Source organism: Phyllopteryx taeniolatus, chromosome 3 (assembly GCF_024500385.1).
Source record: "Phyllopteryx taeniolatus isolate TA_2022b chromosome 3, UOR_Ptae_1.2, whole genome shotgun sequence".
Classification (NCBI taxonomy): domain Eukaryota; kingdom Metazoa; phylum Chordata; class Actinopteri; order Syngnathiformes; family Syngnathidae; genus Phyllopteryx; species Phyllopteryx taeniolatus.
The window spans coordinates 33371478-33392319 of record NC_084504.1 but is presented as its reverse complement, the minus strand read 5'-3'; the positions used below and the strand labels follow the sequence as shown (position 1 = coordinate 33392319).

The following is a 20842-nucleotide window of genomic DNA, read 5'->3' as shown; positions in this document are numbered from 1 at the left end:
TGTTAACTGGGAAGGCTGGCAGTGAATGAGTCAAGGAGATTCCTGGGTGCCGCTGTCGTACGGCTTTGCTTGGCGTCAGCTGGCGCAAACTTGCCGACTGCCATAAAAAGCCACCCGGACCGAGTAAGGAGGTGGAAACGGACGGCGCGCGCCGCGAGATGCGATGCGCAGGCGCTGAAAATGACGTCACGATGGCGTTTCGTACTCCTCGACACAAATCTAAATTCACACACGCACGAGCACGACGTGTCTGACAGAAGAAGCTTCTTACTTGACCTTGACCTTGACGTGCACGACCTTCATCCCGAAGAGTTCAAAGTGCTCTTGTCCCTTGAAATGACGCCCGACAAACTTTAGTGCTGAACTGATTTGGGAAAAAGGGCAAACGGCTCATGATCAGCTGAACCAAAATAGTTCAATCAATAGTTCTCCTTGTTTATTTTGACAGTAACATTGGAACAATAAATGAAATCAAATGGAATGATTTATTAAAATAAATACCCTTGAAATGTAGATGTCCATTTGTTGATTTGAATCATAAAATAATGATTCATTCTATGACATCTACACGGGCCGGCTAGCCAATCGCAGGGCACATACAAACAACCACAATTTGCTTGCTTGTTTGTCAATGAATGTTTTTGGAAGATGGGAGGAAGGCGCAGGACCCGCAGAAAATGCACGCAGGCGCGGCGACAACACGCTAACACCACACGGGCGCGGCCGGATTCGAACGGCAGATGTGCTAACCGTTTGCGCACGAGTACAACACATCAATTCAAGAATTTTGGGGGGAATGAGATGATAGGGTTTGCAAAAATGAATAAACATTAGAATTTTGGGAAGACAGGCGGAAATATCACAGGAGTGTCGCTAATGGAAATGCTCGGTGGGCCCCACGAGTCCCCCCCCGGCCTCCCCCACTTTAAGTTTGTCAGCGCCGTGGGACTCAAGAAGGAAATGATCGCTGACACGCGCGCACACAAGGTAGACTGACCTTCTACTTTACGGCTCATTTAACCCCAACACTCGCGGTTTGATGGGCCCCGTTTCCCCCCCGTCTCACGCTCAGCGGGTGCCCCCGTCAAATCAGCCCTCCCTTACACACACACGCACGCACGCACGTACGTACACGCATCACTAAGCAAGGCAATGCACGAGCGAGAGGGGCTCTCTCACTCGCAACTGGAATTCTTGCTTACCGAAAAGTGCTCTGATAACATATTGAATCGAATTCCGAGAGCATTTCAGTATTGCGCATGAGAGTGGGTTAGTAGTACACGTGAGAGAGGGATTGAGTCGGACATATGTAAGTGGAAATATGGAATTGCAGCGTTTCTGTAGGGCGGCGGAGTCATTTGCGTCATTTCTGACTTGTGTGTCATTTGTATCTTTGATGTCGTTTGTGTCTTTTGAGTTACTTGTGTCATTTGTCATTTGTGTCTTTTGCATCATTTGCTTCATTTGTGCCTTTTGTGTCATTTGTGTCTTTCGTATCATTTGCGTCTTTTGTGTCGTTTGTGTTATTTGATTTTTAGTCATTTGCGTCATTTGTCATTGGTATCATTTGTGTCTTTTGTGTCTGTCGTTTGCGTCATTCGTCGTTTGCGTAATGTCTTTTGTGTCATTTGTGTGGTCCTTTGTATCATAAGTGTAATTTGTGTGGATTGCATCATTTTTGTCATTTGCGTCATTTGTCTTTTGAGTCATTTGTGTCATTTGCGTCATTCATGTATTTTGCATAATTTGTGTCAGTTGTGTGCTCCACGTGTTGAAGTTGGTGTGTCTTTGTGGATCGAGAGAAAGCCTACGACAGAGTACCCAGAGAGGAACTGTGGGACTGCATGCCGAAGTCTGGAGTGGCAGAGAAGTATGTTCGAAGAATACAGGACATGTACGAGGGCAGCAGAACAGCGCTGAGGTGTGCTGTCGGTGTGACAGACGAATTTGAGGTGGAGGCGGGAGTGCATCAGGGATCAGCCCTGAGCCCCTTCCTGTTTGCAGTGGTGATGGATAGGCTGACAGATGAGGTTCGACTGGAATCCCCGTGGACCGTGATGTTTGCGGATGACATTGTGATCTGCAGTGAAAGCAGGGAGCAGCTGGAGGAACAGTTAGAAAGGTGGAGGCATGCACTGGAAAGGAGAGGAATGAAGATTAGCCGAAGTAAGACAGAATATACGTGCATGAATGAGAGGGGTGGAGGGGGGAGAGTGAGGCGACAGGGAGAGGAGATAGCGAGGGTGGAGGACTTGAAATACTTGGGATCATCTGTCCAGAGCAATGCCGAGTGTGCTCAGGAAGTGAAGAAACGGGTCCAAGCAGGTTGGAACGGGTGGAGGAAGGCGTCAGGTGTGTCACGTGACACAAGAGTCTCTGCTAGGATGAAGGGCAACGTTTACAAGACAGTGGTGAGGCCGGCCACGATGGACGCATGAGAGAGAGAGACGGGGGCACTGAAGAGACGACAGGAAGCAGAGCACATGAAGATGTTGAGGTTCCGGGTTGGATCAAATTAGAAATGAGCTCATCAGAGGGACGGCCGAGGTTCGATGTTTTGGAGACAAAGTTCGAGAGAGCGGACTCGGATGGTTCGGACACGTCCAGAGGAGAAATAGTGAGGATGATGAGGATGGAGCTGCCAGGCAAGAGAGCGAGAGGAAGAGCAAAGAGAAGGTTGATGGATGTCGTGAGGGAAGACGTGAGGGCCGTCGGTGTTGGAGAGGAGACTTCCATGCAGGAGGTAGGCTTCCATGGAAAAGGATGACGCGCTGTGGCGACAAGCCCAAAGGAAAAGAAGAAGATCATCTAAGGTCCATAATATCATCAAAAAGGTTCAGAGAATCTGGAGAAATCACTGCAAGGCCCAAAACCAATATTGACAACATTGAGGTGGTTTCGGTCCCCGGCTGTCCGTTTACTTCCGTATACGCTACGAGCTGGTGGGTTTTTGTCTCCGGTACTGTGAGGAGGTCCCGAGAGTCTTCAGAGGAAAAGGGAGGCGTCTTGTTTGCTGGCCGCGCTTGCGTGATGGTGAGGGCGTACATAAAAAGGTGGAAATACGGCCGCCACGACTTACTGCATCGACAAAAAGTAGTCCCACAGATTTCAAAACGCTTCTGTTTCGTTCGGAGACTAAAGAAGCTCGTCGCCAAGACAAATGTAAGCGAAGGTGAGTGCGGGAAGCAGGAAGCAATAGCCCAAAAAGTGTGTGAGAGAATCTGTATGTGACCAAGAAAAAAAATCAGGGAGAGCATTTCAATGTTGCACATGAGAGTTTTCAGGATGTAAGAGAGTATTTCAGAAGAGTGAATGAAATTGTGTGTGGGAGTTTCCGCAGGGTGTATAAGAACGTTTCCATTCAGAGTGTGAGAGCATTTCGGTAAAATGGACGAGAGAGTTGCCGTCGGATTATACGTATGAGAGCATTTTAGTAGTGCATGCGAGTGAAAAAAATCCGTGGTGTGTGAGAGCGCGTTTTAATGGCGTACATGAGCAAAAAAAAAACAAAAAAACAAAAGCGTATGAGTGTGTTCCAGTGGCGCGTGTGGAAGCAATCCCGAATGATGGCCTCTCATACGTCATCCCGGAAGGAAGACGGGTCACGTGATGACTTGACTCTTTAGAGTGCGTTTCCATGACAACAAGGTCACGCCACCCAAGAAAAGTTCGGCCATGCGCCGGCGTTAGCAAAGGTCGCGTGATGTCACTTTTGCCATCGTTTGCCGCGATCCGATGACAAATTGGTCGTCACGGAAACCAAACCAACCGAAAAAAGAAACCCGCAATGTGGTCCGTTTTGTTTTTTCTTGTTGCTGAAAAGCCGTCAAGGTCATGTGACTTGACACTTGTCAGGAAGACAAGTGTGATACACACACACACACACACTGTAATGACTGTTCGGTTTAGATTTGATGTCGGGGGGCTTACGTCTTTATTGAGAAGGGGGAGGGGCCGAATACAAGTGGCGGGCGGCAGATGGGAAGCAGATTGTTCCCGCCGCTCGCTTATTCTTCCCGAATTCTTTTTTTCTTCTGTTCAGCGTCCTTTCCGATGTACAATGCTCCGTCGCGGCGTTCGTCTCGTTCCGGTCTCGTTTCGGGCCTTGCGGAGACGCCATCGATTCGCGAAATTGTGCGCGTGTGTGCGACAAACGCGTACATTCGTATACGTGGTCGTCATCGCCGTGACGAATCGAGATGGTGTATTTGATCTCGAATCCGCCGCCGTTGCTGTTTTGTTCGTTTTATTGCTTTCTGTTGTTGTTTGTTTGCGTCCGTGGTTTGAGGCCTCGGGCTCGGCTTCAGTCGTGTGTTCTGCGCAATCACGTTCGCAAAACGGACAAGCTAGCTCTGTTTGTATGTGTGTGTCAAACCTACGGCCCGCGGGCCAGAACTCGGACCGCCGGAGGCGACGATCCGAGTTCGAACGGGAAGAAAATGACGAAGGATACGTTTGGGAATGATTCGGCTCACGTGGGAAATGGAATGGCATGCGGTCATTCCCGAGTTGATTGAATTTGAAAGTACAACAGTCAATATTTGGTTTCAGTTCCAAATGCTCAAATACAATCGCTGTGATCATTATTCTCATGATTATGAAAAATGATTCCCAAAATATCCTCATGTTGCATTCAAACAAAAGGAAAAACTTATTGTCATTGAGGATTCCAGTTCAAAAGGTTTGGCTCACTATTTGTTGATAGTGAATATGTTGTTTGTTTTTAAAAAAAAAACGTTTTCCATTTGCTTTCTTGTGTAAGTCTCAAGCAGGGGTTAGAGGTCAAGTATTTCAAGTCCTCATGAGATGATGAAAAGGTCAAAAGGGGAAAACAACAAGATTTGCCTTTGACACACTCGCACGTCAAGCTGTGCCCCGGCAAAGGCGAGCGCGTGTGCGCTCTTTTCAGCGCCCGCCACCAGCGGCACAAGGTCACACGCACACCCGCACACGCACACTCTTCTAATTGAATTGAATTCAATGACATGTCTTTTGTCACCACTTTGAATGTGCGTGTGCGTGTGTGCGTACTGTCAGTATAGGAGCGAGTGTGTGTGTGTGTGTCTACATGTTTGTTGTGTGCACATGAGAGTATTTGTGTGTCTGCTCTGAGTGTCGTGGTAATGTGTGTATGTTTTGTTTTTGTGAGAGAGTACGTGTTTGTGTGTTATTCTGAGAGTGTGTGCGTTTGTGTGAACAAATGATTTCTAATTTGTGTGTGCTAGCCAAAGAGGATGCGTTCGAGAACAAGTGTGTGTGTGTGTGTGTGTGCGTACGCTGAGAAAAAAAATGAACGAAGCTGTCCCACGTTTCAGTTCAAATGATTGAAAAATGAGTTTGTGTCTATGAAATGTTTTCAACATTTTTTTTTGGGGGGGGGGGGGGACTTTCCTGTAACTGAAATTGGCAGCTTTGCGCCGAACTGACGATGACAGTGACAAGACGCCCTGCGACCAGTTCAGGGCGTCGTCCGCCTTGCGCCCCGAGTCGGCCCCGCGACCCTGAACGGGAGAAGCGCCGTCGAGAGCGGATGGATATCCCAGAAAGACGCCATAAACCGTTGTTGAATAACAAAGGTAAAAGCTTTTGCATTGTGTGAACGTGAAAGCGCGCTGGAACAAAGCTAAGTTAGCAAGCGCTAACACTGCTAATTGTTTGTGACAACATTCAAACACGCTGGATGTGAAATCCAAACTATTTTCCATCCATTTTCTAAGCCTTATGCGAGGTGGCTTCAGCGGGGACGCCCGGCCACCTCACCTGGCTCCTCTCGATGCGGAGGAGCGGCGGCTCGACTCCGAGCCCCTCCCGGACGACCGAGCTTCTCGCCCGTTCTCTAAGGGAGAGCCCGGACAAGCCGTCCGGGATCTCCTTCTTCGGGTCACGACCCGCGGCTCGTGACCACAGGTGAGGGCAGGAACGTACGTCGACCGGTAAACGGAGAGCTCGGCCTTTCGGCTCAGCTCCTTCTTCGCCACGACGGACCGAGACGAAGTCCGCATCGCTGCGGACGCCGGGCCGATCCGTGTGTCTGCGTGAGTTTGTATGTGTGCGCGCGCGTCGGTCTGAGTGTGCGCCCATGTTCTCGCGTGACTTTGCGTGTGTTCTAAGCTGTGCCTTCTGCCCCCTAGTGGAGAAGCATTTAGTTGTTGCGCCTGTCGCTCAAGGTGACCGAAAGATGTCGACCGTCGTTTCGTCAAGCTGCTGTTTTGCGCCTTTTCACGGCCGCCGTCGTTCCGTCTGCATTTCTGTCGTCTTCGTCAAATGCTTCTTGAACTGCATCACTGTCAATAGACACACGCACACACGCGTGGGCGTGCGCGCGTGTGTCTGAATGCTTGTCGCGGGTACCGACCACCACCAGCTGCTCTTTGGGGGGGCGCGGCGCACGTTAAAAGGCGTCCATCTGTTTGTAACGAGCCTCCCAGCTGTGTCCTGGGGGGGGGGGGCGCGGGGGGCGTGCGTTATTGTGTAGTTGTCCGTGACAACTCGCGTGTCAACTCATTAGCGTTTAATGAAGTCAATTTGCAGGCTTTGATTGAAATTGTTTGATTGCCAGCCCAAGAACATTTCGAATAAATAAAGGAATCCTAATTACGGGAGTGAAAAGATGATTTTTTTGTGACTTCAAAAGTTCCGTTTCTAACGAGGATGGAATTCATAAAAAAAATCATTCTTCAAACTTGTAAATGAAATCATTGAAAAAGCAAACCTGTCATTCACGTGTATTAATATGAATAATCTTTTCATGGCTCACATTCTAAAACACATTGGCATTCAATGTTTACGTTCTTGTTAAAATGACATCATTCGTTATGACGTCAACATGAAACGTTTGAATAAAAGGAGAAATGTTTTGAATGTAAAGATTGTTTCCTAAATGTGAAGCTCATTTTATCAAATACAATTCATTAGTGCAAGCAGTCAATATCGAAATCAGAATTTGGAATTGAAAATGTTTTCTTCATGTGATACTGAACGGAATAGTCAACATCTTGTAAATAAAGGAAAAGATAAGAAAAATCCATATTTGTGACTGAGGGACATATATGTATACTGACACAATAAGTATGTGATATTATGAAAAAAACAACACTACGAGAATGAAACTATTATACATGAACATCAAATCTTCTATCAACAAAAGTACGTGAAGTGCAACACACTTCATGCATATTAAAACAAAGAAAACTTACTTTCATTGAATTCAATTGTGACAAGCATTTCATGTTGTGGTAAATGTAATATATTATTATTATCAAAACAGCGTGATCAACATTTCATCATACAATAAACAGAAAACTCCAATTTCATGCCTCAATAAAGAATAAAGCGTTGCAATAAACATCGTGTTGTAACCATCTGGTACATTTATTCCGAGTAAGATCTAAGCGAACAGGAACAGGAACAGGAACAGGAAGTGGGCCTCAACTTGGACGTGCGCGGATCAGATCAGATCAGATCAGGTCGAAATGTTGGTCTCGCGCGATTTTGCACCTGCACAAGCATCGCGTCGCGATATCCGAAAAAACAGCGCAATCATAAGGAAGGTCAATTATTCGTGGACTTCGGCCCACGAGCGGCGGTTTTCCGGGCCGTCACCGACTCGAGTGCCAAACGTGAAGTTGGGTTGAAAGGGGTGTGCAAACTGGGAGTGCGGTGGCACTTTTGTCCAGGCTGGAAGCAACTGAAGGGGCCCGGCCGCCAATCGTGAAAATGTGCCAATAATGGATGGCCCTTATCATCGCATTGAAAATCATGTTTCTGAATAACCCCCAAACTGAAAGAAAATCTGCGAATAGGTGAATCTTCGGGTGCCGGAGCGTGAAAAGGCGGGATCCGCTGCATTCATGTTTACCTTTTGGTTCTGTTGGGAAAATGCGTTTCAATTTACAACCGCCTTCAAGAGCCAATGACGTTCGTAAATCGGGGTTCCGCTTGCGTTTAATAAGGCCGCCCGCCGACAAAAGCCGTGACGAGGCAAGCTCCGCCCACGCGGGAGCGGCATTGCGCAACGTTTAGAGGGAACCAGAGGAGACAGAAGTCGGCCGAAGGAGGAATTCATCCTCATCATCATCAGACACTGTGAAGCCTCGTGCTAGCTAACCCGCTAACATGCAGTCCACGTCCTGTCCTATTACTTTGCCACTTGGGCTGGCGGGCGGCTAATGAGCGCGTTCTAAAAATAAAGCGGAAAAAAGTGACGGGCGAGCGAGCGAGCGAGCGGCAATCAGTTGAGCTCGGCGGGGCTCCGCCTCCTCGGCGTGATTGACACGCTCATCGATTCGCGACGGATTACCCGCGCCCCCGCGCGTTATTACCCGCCCCATTAGCCCGCGCGCAGGCGTCAATTAGCGGCAGACCGGCGGCCAAAAGTATTTGGACACATTCATTCTGTCTTCATACACCAACACCATTGATTGATGATCTAATATTCAATACAAATCCACCAGGACTTTGAAGTCATTCGATGCCAGTCGTGTCCTGGGAAAGGAAAAGCCCGACAGCAGCGATTCGCAACCAACATATTTTACAATTGGAAAATCTCCCGGCAAAAATGTCACCACAAGTGGATCCGTTCATGACTGCGCGTACTTCCTGCCATCGAATAGAAAAGAGCATTTATCGTTTGTTCTGTCTGTCACCGTGAACAACAAGATACATTCAGTCAAATGTGTTCATTTCCCACGGCACACCGCTTGGGAATCGGCGCGCCATTTTCCAGCAACGTCACTGATTTACGATGACGACGGAAACACCAAAAGCACCAAGTGAAAGATCAGACTCTCTTCTTTCATCAGGGAAAAACACGGAGAAAACAGCCTTTTGGTGAAAGCGGAACAATGACACCAATGGGAAAATCTCAAACATCTGAACAGAAAACAACACAGAATTTTTTTGTTTTTGTTTTTTTATTTACAAGTATAACTATGTCCAGAATTTACATGCGACAAAATGCATGAACAAATGGCGCACCCACATTCCAAATTCTCCTCGTCTCCCGTTTGCACAACAGTCCAGGCATTTATTACCTTTTATTAACTTTGATCCACATCTGGATTTTATTCTTCTGTGGCGGTGAACGGGATCTCGCGTGGTCGTCATTCTCCTCGAAAGCAGTTCCTACTTCTGCTCGAAGCACAACCTGTGCCGTTTAGAAATAAAACTATGACTCTGAATATACATTGTTGAAATTGCTGGCGTGAAAAAAGCTTTCAATTAGCATTTTTGTCTGCACTGCGTACTGGAATGGGAGTCGAACGTCTGCTGGATGCAGAACCTGTAAGTTTGAAAAAATACATAGCATTACGAGAGAAGATTTTTTGTATTGATGACGTGTTTTGCAAGGGTGAAAAACAAAAACCAAAAAAACCACCACCTACTTTTCTTCGTCGCAATTCTAAAAGACGTTCGACTCGCGAGTCTTGAATTCCTGCAAGATGGGCGAGCTGGAAATGGAAACTTCAAATCAGTACTGGCAACAGATGTTACATTGTAACGTCAACTAGTGGGACTAATTATGTTTTGATGTAACAAGGATCGAAGCTAAATGTAGCGAACGCCAGCCGCGAGCGAGTTACCTTCGTCGGAGGCTCGGCCGCTTCCGGGCTATCCGGAGGGAGTTCGCTCATCCGACGACGACGGATCCCCGGATCCCGTTCATTCAAATCCTCGTTCGGCGAGCGGCCCGGAGCGTCTCGCCGCACGTACGGGCCGGCGTTTTGGCCGGTAGTTTTGCAACAAAGCCGTCGGCTCGGAGCGTCATCCTTCATTCCCGTCGGTCGCGGGAATATTTTTCTTGCCTTGGCGCAATACGTTTCTAGTACTGAAAGCTTTTTTCTTATTTTAGATTTTGTCCTCTCTCTTTCCCGCCATGATATTTGTCTCTTCTCATAGTGTCTTGCACCCCGCCGGCCCGCCCCGTCCTTCTTCTTCCTCCGAGGGAGGGACTTTCACCTCAAGGTATTGTCGCCCTCTACAGAGCGCCATTCCTCATTGCAGTTATCCAGAGGCTCGACGATCACACATCAACTGCACAAGACCCTCCCCCGCCCGTCCCCGTTCAAAAACGCCATTGACGTCTTTCGACGGGCGACGTCGTGATAAACTGGCTGCCGTTCGGGGGGAAACCGGTTCAACACACGCACGCACGCCCGCTCACTTCTTCTTCTTCTTCTTCTCTTTGTTTTGCTTTTCGTGATACGATGAGCTTGTTTTAGATGAACACAATCGGAGACAAAGAAATACAACCGGAACAATTTCCCAACATATAAGTCAGGCATGACGCGGTATGCGTCGCATCGTGGCGATGCGATATTGAAAAGACAAAATGATGTCGCACGCCTTGTCACGCACACACGCACTCGGCGACAAACGCGCACATCCTTCCATTCACGCACACAAACACACCAAATATGACACGCAACATTGTTCTCAATAGAAATGCCGCACGACGTGGTCCGCTTGTGTTTCTCACACACGGGAAGTGATGCCATCAAACAGGAAGTGTTCCGCTTCCTCTCGGCGACTGTCGTCACGGTAACACGGCACGCTAATTGCGGCTAATTGCGGCTAATTACGGGTTAGGCCCGATCGGCCGCGCGGGGCGTCCGGGACGGGAGGGGCCCGCTTGTCGCTCGGGCGCCGGCGGGGGGGCGCCTTTTCCAGGTGGGCCGCACACCCCCGCACCTTGACAAACGCGCACTGTCACACACGCGCGCACAGTTTCCGCTGTTCGTCGTCGTTTGGGTTGAGCGGCACGAGGAGGTCGAAATATTAGGAACAGGAAGAACTCACTTATTCCAGGTGGAGGCAATGTGTGTGTGTTCAAGTCAACATCAAAAGTGACTTTGTTGCTAGTTTGTGTGGAAAGAACGTGCGTGCGTGCGTGCGTGCGTACTCCATTAGCATCCGCACACGTTTGCATCATGTGTGTGCGTTCGTGCCCAAGGACGACGAGGGCGGCGTCCTTGGGCATAATGGATCGGCAATGACAAAACGCACACGCGCGCATTCAAATGGAGAGAAAGCGAATCCAAAAGCCCGTTAAGAGCTCATTTGAGGCACGCTTTGACCTCGCCGCAGCTGAGCTTTTAACGGGGGGGAAAAAAAAACAACAAAAAAACACCAAACACCAAAGAAACAGCTCGGAAAAACTATTTGATGACATCCGGCCGATTACGACCGAGCACATGTAACAATGAGTCGCGGCTAATCCTCACATTCGTCAAAACTTTCTTGTTTTTGCAAAGCGCAAAACCACACGAGGCGTCCCAGTGCAGTCGGCAAGATTCAAAACCAGCACACGCGGCTAAAGCAACAAGCGCGCGGTTTACAAATACAACGCGGCAGCGTCACAAGACGGAAAAAGTTTCGGGATGAAACTTAAAGCCGCCATCAGGAGGCGGGCCCAGTCACCGAGTCCAAATGTTTTGCCACGAGAAAAACGACGTCACGCTCATCGGTCCCATACAAAATCAAAAACGGACCGATGACGTCCGCTCCTTGCAGTTGTGGGGATGAAGACTACGACGCCCAAAATATCTGCGTTAAATTAGCATCTGAGCGCCAGCGACTTTGAGTCGGTAACTACGACGCCGGAGGAGCGAGCGAGCGAGCGAGCGGGCGGGCGGGCGGGGGCGGCACGGCCGCCGGCAGACGTACGCTTGTCGCAATAGGCTAAAAGCTAAGCTAACCGCCGCGAACGCCGCTCCTACATTCCAATCGTCGCTCACTGGAGAAGAAATGAGAGAGAAATATGAGCGTTCATCTCAAGAATTCCATACCGGATCGGCCGCGGCCCGGCTGAACGACGTCCGAAATTCAGCTGCTGCGGGTCGAAGTCGAAGAAGAAGAAGAGGTGGAAAGCGGGTCCTTCGGCAGAAAGAGAAGAGGAAAGCACAGAGCCTAGAACTGAATGGGGGGGACTTTGAATGTTGGGACTGCGACAGGAAAATCTCGGGAGTTGCTTGACACGATGATTAGGAGAAAGCTCGATATTTTGTGTGTCCAGGAGACCGGGTGGAAAGGCAGTAAGGCGAGAAGTTTAGGGGCAGGGTTCAAATGATTTGACCATGGTGGAGATGGGAAGACAAATGGAGTCTGAGGCTGAAAGTTGAAATTGAGGGTGTTGCGTATAATGTGATTAGCGGCTACGCCTCACGGGTAGGATGCGACCGAGAGGTGAAAGAGAAATTGTGGAAGTCGTTCGGAGCATCCCAGACAGACAGAGAGAGAGTCGTGATTGGTGCAGATTGGAATGGACATGTTTGCTGGAGGAAACGGGGGTGATGAAGAAGTGATGGAAAAAGAAGTGATGTACGGCATCCAGGAAAGGAACTCGGAGGGACAGATGAAGAAGATTAGGAAGACAAAGGCAGAGAAGAGAACCACGTGGCGGAAGCTGAGACAGGACGAGCGTCGTGCGGCTTTTCGGGAAGAGGTGAGACAGGCTCTCGGCGGACGGGAGGAGCTTCCAGAAGACTGGACCGCTGCGGCCGAGGTGATCAGAGAGGCAGGCAGGAGGGTACTTGGTGTATCTTCTGGTAGGAAAGGAGAGGAGGAGACTTGGTGGTGGAACCTCACAGTGCAGGAAATCATACAAGGAAAAAGGTTAGCTAAGAAGAAGGGGGACATTGAGAGGCGACGTAGGGCGAAGATAGAGGTGACAAAGGCCAAACGAGGCATATGACGACATGTATGCCAGGTTGGACACTCAAGAAGGAGAAAAGGATCTCTACAGGCTGGCCAGACAGAGGGATAGAGATGGGAAGGATGTGCAGCGGGTTAGGGTGATTAAGGATAGAGATGGAAATATGTTGACTGGTGCCAGCAGTGTGCTAGGTAGATGGAAAGAATACTTCGAGGAGTTGATGAATGAAGAAAATGAGAGAGAAGGAAGAGTTGACGAGGCAGGACCAGGTATGGAAGCATCTAGGAGAGGGGGCTGTGGAGTTTTTGACCAGCTTGTTCAATAGAATTCTAGTGCGTGAGAAGATGCCTGAGGAATGGAGGAAAGGTGTGCTGGTGTCCATTTTTAAGAACAAGGGATGTGCAGAGCTGTGGCAACTATAGAGGAATAAAGTGGATGAGCCACACAATGAAGTTATGGGAAAGACGAGTGGAGGCTGGACTCAGGACAGAAGTGAGTATTTGCGAGCAACAGTCTGGTTTCATGCCTAGAAAGAGGACCACAGATGCATTTTGTGCCTTGAGGATGTCGATGGAAAAGTACAGAGAAGGTCAGAAGGAGCTACATTGTGTCTTTGTAGATCTAGAGAAAGCCTATGACAGAGTACCCAGAGAGGAACTGTGCTACTGCATGCCGAAGTCTGGAGTGGCAGAGAAGTATGTTAGAAGAATACAGGACATGTATGAGGGTGGCAGAACAGCGCTGAGGTGTGCTGTCGGTGTGACAGAAGAATTTAAGGTGGAGGTGGGACTGCATCAGGGATCAGCCCTGAGCCCCTTCCTTTTTGCAGTGGTGATGGATAGGCTGACAGATGAGGTTAGACTGGAATCCCCGTGGACCATGATGTTCGCAGATGACATTGTGATCTGCAGTGAAAGCAGGGAGCAGCTGGAGGGACAGTTAGAAAGATGGAGGCATGCACTGGAAAGCAGAGGAATGAAGATTAGCCGGAGTAAAACAGGAGCGCATTTTTCTATTGCGAGCTCATTTCGCAGCGGCGAAAAAAGAACTTCGTAACGGCAGATTACGAAAGCTAAGCGACGACTGGCGCCTTGCAGAACACAAACGGAGGAGCGACAGCACTCCATGTACAAAATTGCGTATTTTGCGACTCGTCTCTTCTCGGGAAAGCGCAACATCGGTATTTGCCCGTTGTCGGAAATAACGGCTGCGGACGAAAGCAACTTCAACCCTTTCAACAGTCTGAAAGAGGCGAGCAGTTTTTGACCGATGCGGTCGACGACCACTGATCTCAAATAACCGCCGCCGTCATAAACGCTAACAAGTTCGACGCTGCATTTGCGTCACGGCAACTCGGAGGCGGAGGGCATCTCAAACGCACCCCAAACGGCCACTTGCCAAATACTTCCAGAAAAAAAAAAACACACAACTGTCCACATCGCCAAGGTTACACACACACACACACACACACACACACACACGCGGCGTGTCTGCTTTTTGAACAAATCAATAACCCATCATCACACGGTTACACAGTGTGCGTTTTGCGTTGTCCTTGGTGCGTACGTTTGATTAAAGTCACACAAACACTTTCATTTCCGTGGCTTTGCACCGAAGAGAAAAGACGCCAGTTGATTTGTAGGCTCCTGACAACATTTGATGTCATCAAAATAACAACAAAGCGCACACGCGCACCCACGCACACGCACACACGCCTTCTGCTGCTTGGTGAAGGTTTTGAAAATAGCAGACATCACATGAGGGGAAAAATCCACAAGTGAGTCCTAATACTTTTACTTGTTATCTGTATATTTTCTGTTGACATTTCCAAACGTTTGTTTCGGCGGGCATTTAGGAAGACTCACTTTATGATTATTCACTTTTTTTAAATGATCAATTGTTTTCATTTGTTGAAAGTCGAGACAGCTTTTGTTTTTGTCAAAAAAACGCGACCCGCGTGAGGAGAAAGCACAACACAAAACGGATGGATGGATGGATGGATGGCAGAGAACATGAATGGGAAAAGGGTTTCTAGCAAATCGAGTGGACTGGATTGCTGGTCAGACAGCACCCCCTGCTGGACTCTCCTCGTCAAACCGCCTGGCGATCACGCAGGAAAATCCAAACTCCACAACTTGATTCTTGAAAATATACGATTTGATTTCCATCACCCCCCAAAACGATGTTTGATTTTGATTGGGGTCGGAAAAATAAAAAATAAAGCGCTTTACGTTGGGGCAAGCTGAAGGTCACAACCGGAGTGATGGATGTGTGCCTTTAAGGGGCGTGGCCGAGTCCGTGACGCCGCAGACCGTTGCGCTTAGTCTTCGTGTGAGCGCGAGTGGTGACCTACAGCAGCTACTTGCGAGTGTTGTCGTTTCCTATTTGACCGTTTCAATAAACTCTCTCCTCGCCCGCCTGCCGGGGCATCGGCGTCCTTCCTTTTGTCGCACCCCTCCGTCCGTACGCGCCAATTTCGCAAAAAAAAACTTCCGCTGTTTATGAAGGTAGCGGCACTGTTGCTAACCTTCAAAAAAATCAAAAATAAACAAATACAGTACAATCGATCACAAGCATTTGCTGCTGCTGCAAGAGTTGAAACGAAATGGCGGCTTTCGCTGATTTTCCGGGTGACTGTCAGAATCAAGTCGTATGATCTTCACTCTGATCGGAGTTCAAAAGATCGCTTTTCCACGCTCTTTTGAATCCCAATTCGAGTCACCACCCGTGCCTGCACAGCCCTAATATATATACATATATATATATATACAGACACTATGATGTGAAAGTAGACCAGCACACCACAATATTTTGTTCAGTCAATTTTATGTAAATTCATAAAAGAGGAAAATTGTGTGTGGATCAGATTTTTTTTCCAGTTATCAAGACTTTTCAATTGGACTTTTCTACTTCAGAACTTTTCAAGAGTCTTTCCTATTTTTCTTTTCCTTAAGTACAGGAGCTGAAAGACTATTTCGACTCCAAGAGTTTTTTGTTTTCCCCCCCCTGTACTGGAGTACTTTGGCCACCTGTGTTGAAGTTCGGAGAGCAGGTTCCGGAAGTTCGGCCGCGGCACGCGCGAGGTCGCTTCGGCCACAGACCACGCCCCCTCCGCCCGGGTCGGGCTTCCCGAACATCGCGGGCTCGCCTCGGCGGAAAGGAGACGGGGAGCGCCGACGGGCGAGCCGCTCGTGAGGTCAAGAGGTCGCCTGAGTGCAAAATGCGCGAGAAACGTTTCAACACAAACGTTCAAGCAAGTCTCAAATTAGTGTGCCAAAAATCAAGTGTTATTTAGTCATTTAGGTAAAACTGCTGCTTTTCATGGAAAACGGTGAAAGAAAATTGCAATGAAAATTTTCAACAATTTTTCAGAAAAATTGATTTTAAAAATATATAATATATAAAAATAAATAATATTTCTCTGAATAAAGTGGCCACCTTTTTTTCCACAAAAAAAAAAAAAATCTTTAATTGAAAATATTCTTTTTTTTTCCAAGCAAAAAAAGCGTTTTATTCTGAGGGAAAATGTTTTTCCTCTGAAATAAAATTTTGATGGTATTGTTCAGAGGAAAAGCATTTATTTATTTAGTTTTTTTTCCATTTGACTCCACTTTCAGCTTGTTCGGGGCAATTTTCCACGACCGTAAATAGGATTCTTTATTTTTGTACTTAGTGGGGGGGAGGGGGAAATCGGCCCAGCGCAGCGCTTAGCCGTTTTGTTGGCCACTCAACAAAACAGTGAAATGTCCTCCAATTAAAACAAACATTTTGGTTTTCTTTGTCTTTTTGTGACACTTTATGAACGAGTAAAAAGCTTTCAAGTCAAAGCGCATCAGAAAGCAGCAACGATGCCGGCTGGCGTCGTGCGCACGGCGGCCTCGTCAGCCTGACCGAACGAATCCTCGCGAGCCGCGGACGGCAGCGGAACGATCCATCGCACCGGAGGACTCTGCAACGCTGGCGAAGGCAGATTACGGGCACCGTGTCCGTGTCTCAAAGTCCCTGCGACGCGAAACCTAATCTGCCTTGTCAAAGAGGAGCGTCGTTAACAAGCCTGAGAAATTTGGTCGAACGCCACGTCCAAGTCCACAAAACCCACGTAGACCGGTCGGGCCAACTCCCGTGCACCCTGGAGGACTCTCCGAGGTCCGCCGTTCCACAAAACCGCACTGCTCCTCCTGCATCTGAGATTGGACTTCCCGACGGAGCCTCCTCTGCGGCACCCCTGAACAGACCTTGCCGGGGAGGCTGAGGAGTGGGATCCCCTGTAGTTGGAACACACCCTCCAGTCCCCCTCCACCATCCCAGTCTGCCAATCCAGAGGCACTGTCCCCGATGACTTTGCAGAGGCGCGTCAACCGGGACAGCCTCACAACATCCAGAGCCTTTAGGAACTCCGGGCGAATCTCATCACCCCCGGGGCCTTGCCACCGAGGAGCTTTTTCAGAATCAGAATCCTCTTTAAAAACACACGAGGAATTTGTCTCCGGTCGTCGGAGCCGCTCGACTACGACAGCAGATGGTCCATCGCCAGAGAACGCTTTGGAGACACAAAGACACTGACAAAAAAAACAAAAAACACTCACTGAGCAGTAAAGGGTTGCTAGTTGTCGGGTAATGCCGGTCCACCTCGGTCACCTCAACCCCAGAGATAGGAGAGCCCGCCTCAGAGAACCCAGACTCCGCTCCCTCATGGGAAGGCGTGTCGGTGGAACGGAGGAGGTCTTCGAAGTATTCTCCCCACCGACTCGCAACGTCCCGAGTCGAGGTCAGCGGCGCCCCACACCCCCACCTGACGCAGTGTTGGTGGTGCGCCGCTTCCCCCTCCTGAGACGCCGGACGGTGGACCAGAATTTCCTCGAAGCCGTCCGGAAGTCTCTCCCCGTGGCCTCACCGAGCTCCTCCCATATCAGTTTTTCTCCTTCAGCGACCACCAAAGCTGCATTACGCTTGGCCAGCCGCTGTGCCCGTAGGTGCGACTGGTTGTTTGTTTCTATGTGCCCTGCGATTGGCCGAAGCGCGACAGAAAATGGATGCATGGATGGAAAACTAACAGAAAACTTCAAGTGTGGAGTCTAGAAAGAAAAACATTTTGCACAAAATGTACGATTCCGTAAAAACAAGGATAGAAAATAGTCGTTTTCATGGCTTTCAATTGGCCAAAAGAAACAATTTGATGTAATCAATTATTAATTATTGATATTTTTAAAGCACTCAAGGTGCAAAGGGCAAAAATCAGACAAAAAAACAGCTTAAAGAGAAAAAGAAATAAACTAAACACACCAAGAAGTTCATAACCATCATCATCGTTTAAAAAAAAATAATTAATAATTAAAAAAAAAAAAAAGCCACCTGTGAAGTTGCTCCGTCCTTTTCCTGGTGCCCTAATTCTACTTCCTGCTTTGGCTCCGCCTCCTCCTCAAAACAGCCAATGGCGTCCACAGTGATAAGCTCCTCCTCCTGAGCTGCCTTCACACGCAACTGCGGGGACACGCGCGCACTCATCGGTCACGTGACCCCCTGGACGCGGGTCACGCGACCCCGCGGCCGACCCCTGACCTGTCGCTTGTGCTTGTCGGACTTCATGTGCTCCACGAACTTCCGCGGCGTCTTCAAGTGGCGGCCGCACGCCGCGCAGAACGGCCGTGACGCGCGCTTGCACGCCTGCGCGCATGCACACACATACATGTAATGCGCGCGCACGCACACGTGCGCACGACGGCCACGTTCTGTGAGGAGCTCACTTTGTGCCGTTTGCTTTGTCGATGGCTGATGACATCGTCGCTGAAGTCAGTCTGGCACGTGTCGCACCAGCGGCGCCTTCTGCCGGACACACACACACACACACACACTGTCAGCGCACAGTGTGAGTTTGTGTATTTGTGTGTGTGCGTGGTCCTACCTGTTTGTGAGCGTGTGTGTGATGACATTGATGGAGTGCGTGATGGCCTCGCACTTGGTCACGTGAGCCGAGCCGGTCATGTGCTCCTCAAACACCTGAGCACGCACGCACACACCATGATGTCATAGGCGTACAATGATGACATCGTCGTCTTCTTTCAAAGGTTTGGGATTTCTTTTGTTTTTTTCCCCACTTAAGAGGAATCTCTGAGCCCGCCGACAGCTTTCGTCAGGGCTACGACGCGTCAGCCCACGAGGTCGCGAAACCTTCCAACCGAGTCGGCGCTTCAACCCGACGTTACGATCTTTTGTACGAAAGCCACGCACGCCGACTTTGGACACCAGAAAATCCTACGGCAAATAAACGCTCCGTAGTCAGAACGGTCCGCGACCGCTCTCGGCCGGTTTGCAAAATAGGCCCCGAACAAAAAAGGGAAGCAGCAAGCCAGAAACAAAGAAAGAAAAGTCAAACTCGCACCAAAAACAACACGCGCAAACATCACAACCATCAGGAGAAAACATCCAAGAAAGAAATACAGCAGTCAAACAACACGCACACCCAAAAAAACAAGAAATGCAAAGTCAGTTGTGGAATATCTGGCAAATCTCACGATACAAAAGACATTGGAGAAAGCCCACAAAAAGAACAGCAGAAATCATGTGAGAAGAAGAAAACCAACATCGGCGACTGGAAAACGGGACCGTCGGCACCTCGCAAAGCAACAAATACAAACCACCGAGAAAAGAGTCAACAGAAACACACGGTCATCGGCGGGCGCGCAGACTCGCTCGGCTCGGGGAACGCCATTTGAAAGGTTGCCCCGCCGCCACGCACCTGACCCAGGCCGCGGAAGCGGGCTCGCAGATTCCTCTTAGAAATCCCAGGACTGATGTGACAAAAGCTACATGGAAATCCCAACCCCAAATTTCCCCGTGGACGCCATCCCCCCGCAGTCCTGACGCCTTCGCCGACGCCACAAAGCATCCGATGCTCAGAACGTTGCGAGCGGGCGCCTAAGCATTCGAGGAAAAAAGGATTTTGGCCACGCCGGTCTCGGAACTTTGCAGACAGGCCTCCCGCGTGGCCTCACCTCCGCGGAGCGACACGTGACTCCGCACATGTGACAGCGAAGCCCCGCCCCCGCCGCCCGCTCAGCATCCGTCTCGTCCGTCTGCGTGAACGCTCGACTGGCGCCGCCCTGCTGGATGGTCACCTTCAGTGAACACGCGCTCTGGAGCGCACACACACATCAATTGACACAAACACAGTTGAAATATCCACAAATGCATACACAAACACACACACATATATATATATATATATATATATATATATATGAATGTTTAGTCCACACAACTCCTAACCAAGAAAGCACAAGTCACCTTGGAAGTTTTGTTGGCGTCGTGAAGCTCCGCTGCCACCTGCTGCCCGGGAGGACAAATGCCATCTGACAGGCACGCGCACGCACGCACGTCAACGTCGGTGAAAACACGCGACATGTTGGCAGTGACGCACACACCACCTGCAGCAGTGCTCTCACTTCCTGGTTGATCACATGACCCTGTGCACTCGTCTCTATTGGCCAGCGCGGCAGCAGCCTCCTCAACCCTGTTTCAACATATTCGAATACAATTTCATACTTTTCAACCATATTCTGAACACACTATCGGATTGTGCAAGATTATGGCACGACTACTTGACGACCGCATCATTTAAACAATTGTCTTTGTGTGAGCATGACCACATTACGGGCACATTCGTCATACTTGTGTTTGAATGTCCTAAACGTATATTTTGTCATGGTGGCTGTTTGTTGTCAACTAACCTCCTGTGATTTAACATACTTGGCTAATAAAGGCGATTCAAATGCATTCACATCTTTCTTGTTTTCAAACGACAGAATCCAAGACTCGCTGCAGTTCGAATAACGTTATCAAGTCGTTCTGTCTTCCCACCTCTTCGTCGTTTTCTTCATGCTGAGAAGCTTCGACCCGAACGATGTCCTCTAAAAAAAAAACATTAGAAGTCATGCAATTGCCCTGCGTTGGTCGCGAAAGCAACTGGAGTGAGTGAAAAGATGAATTTGTCGCCACATTCGTACAGCTCGCTGCACTCTCGTAGGTTCCGAAGAATTCTCCGGCGAAGTGGAGTTCACGTTTTGACACTTTTCATTGGCCTGGTTTTCGGCGCGGATCTGGCTCGCGTTACCGAGGCCGAGGAACCCACCCAAACACTTTCTCGATCATTTGTGACGATCGGCATCAACGTACTTTTCTTAAACAATAACG

The 20842-nt window shown here is 49.0% G+C and overlaps 1 protein-coding gene across 1 annotated transcript; it reads right to left on the bottom strand.

Annotated features, from left to right (window-relative positions):
• Positions 1-15445: 15445 nt before the first annotated feature.
• LOC133475690 (cip1-interacting zinc finger protein-like) lies at positions 15446-20796 on the bottom strand. Its single transcript, XM_061768925.1, has 9 exons — positions 20656-20796; positions 20510-20559; positions 19937-20162; positions 19645-19785; positions 18555-18649; positions 18397-18475; positions 18212-18316; positions 18005-18133; positions 15446-15861 (listed from the first exon to the last, which is right to left on the bottom strand). The coding sequence occupies exons 2-9, from the start codon at positions 20527-20529 to the stop codon at positions 15850-15852; spliced, it is 807 nt and encodes a 268-aa protein (XP_061624909.1). The 5' UTR covers positions 20530-20559; positions 20656-20796; the 3' UTR covers positions 15446-15849.
• Positions 20797-20842: the final 46 nt, after the last annotated feature.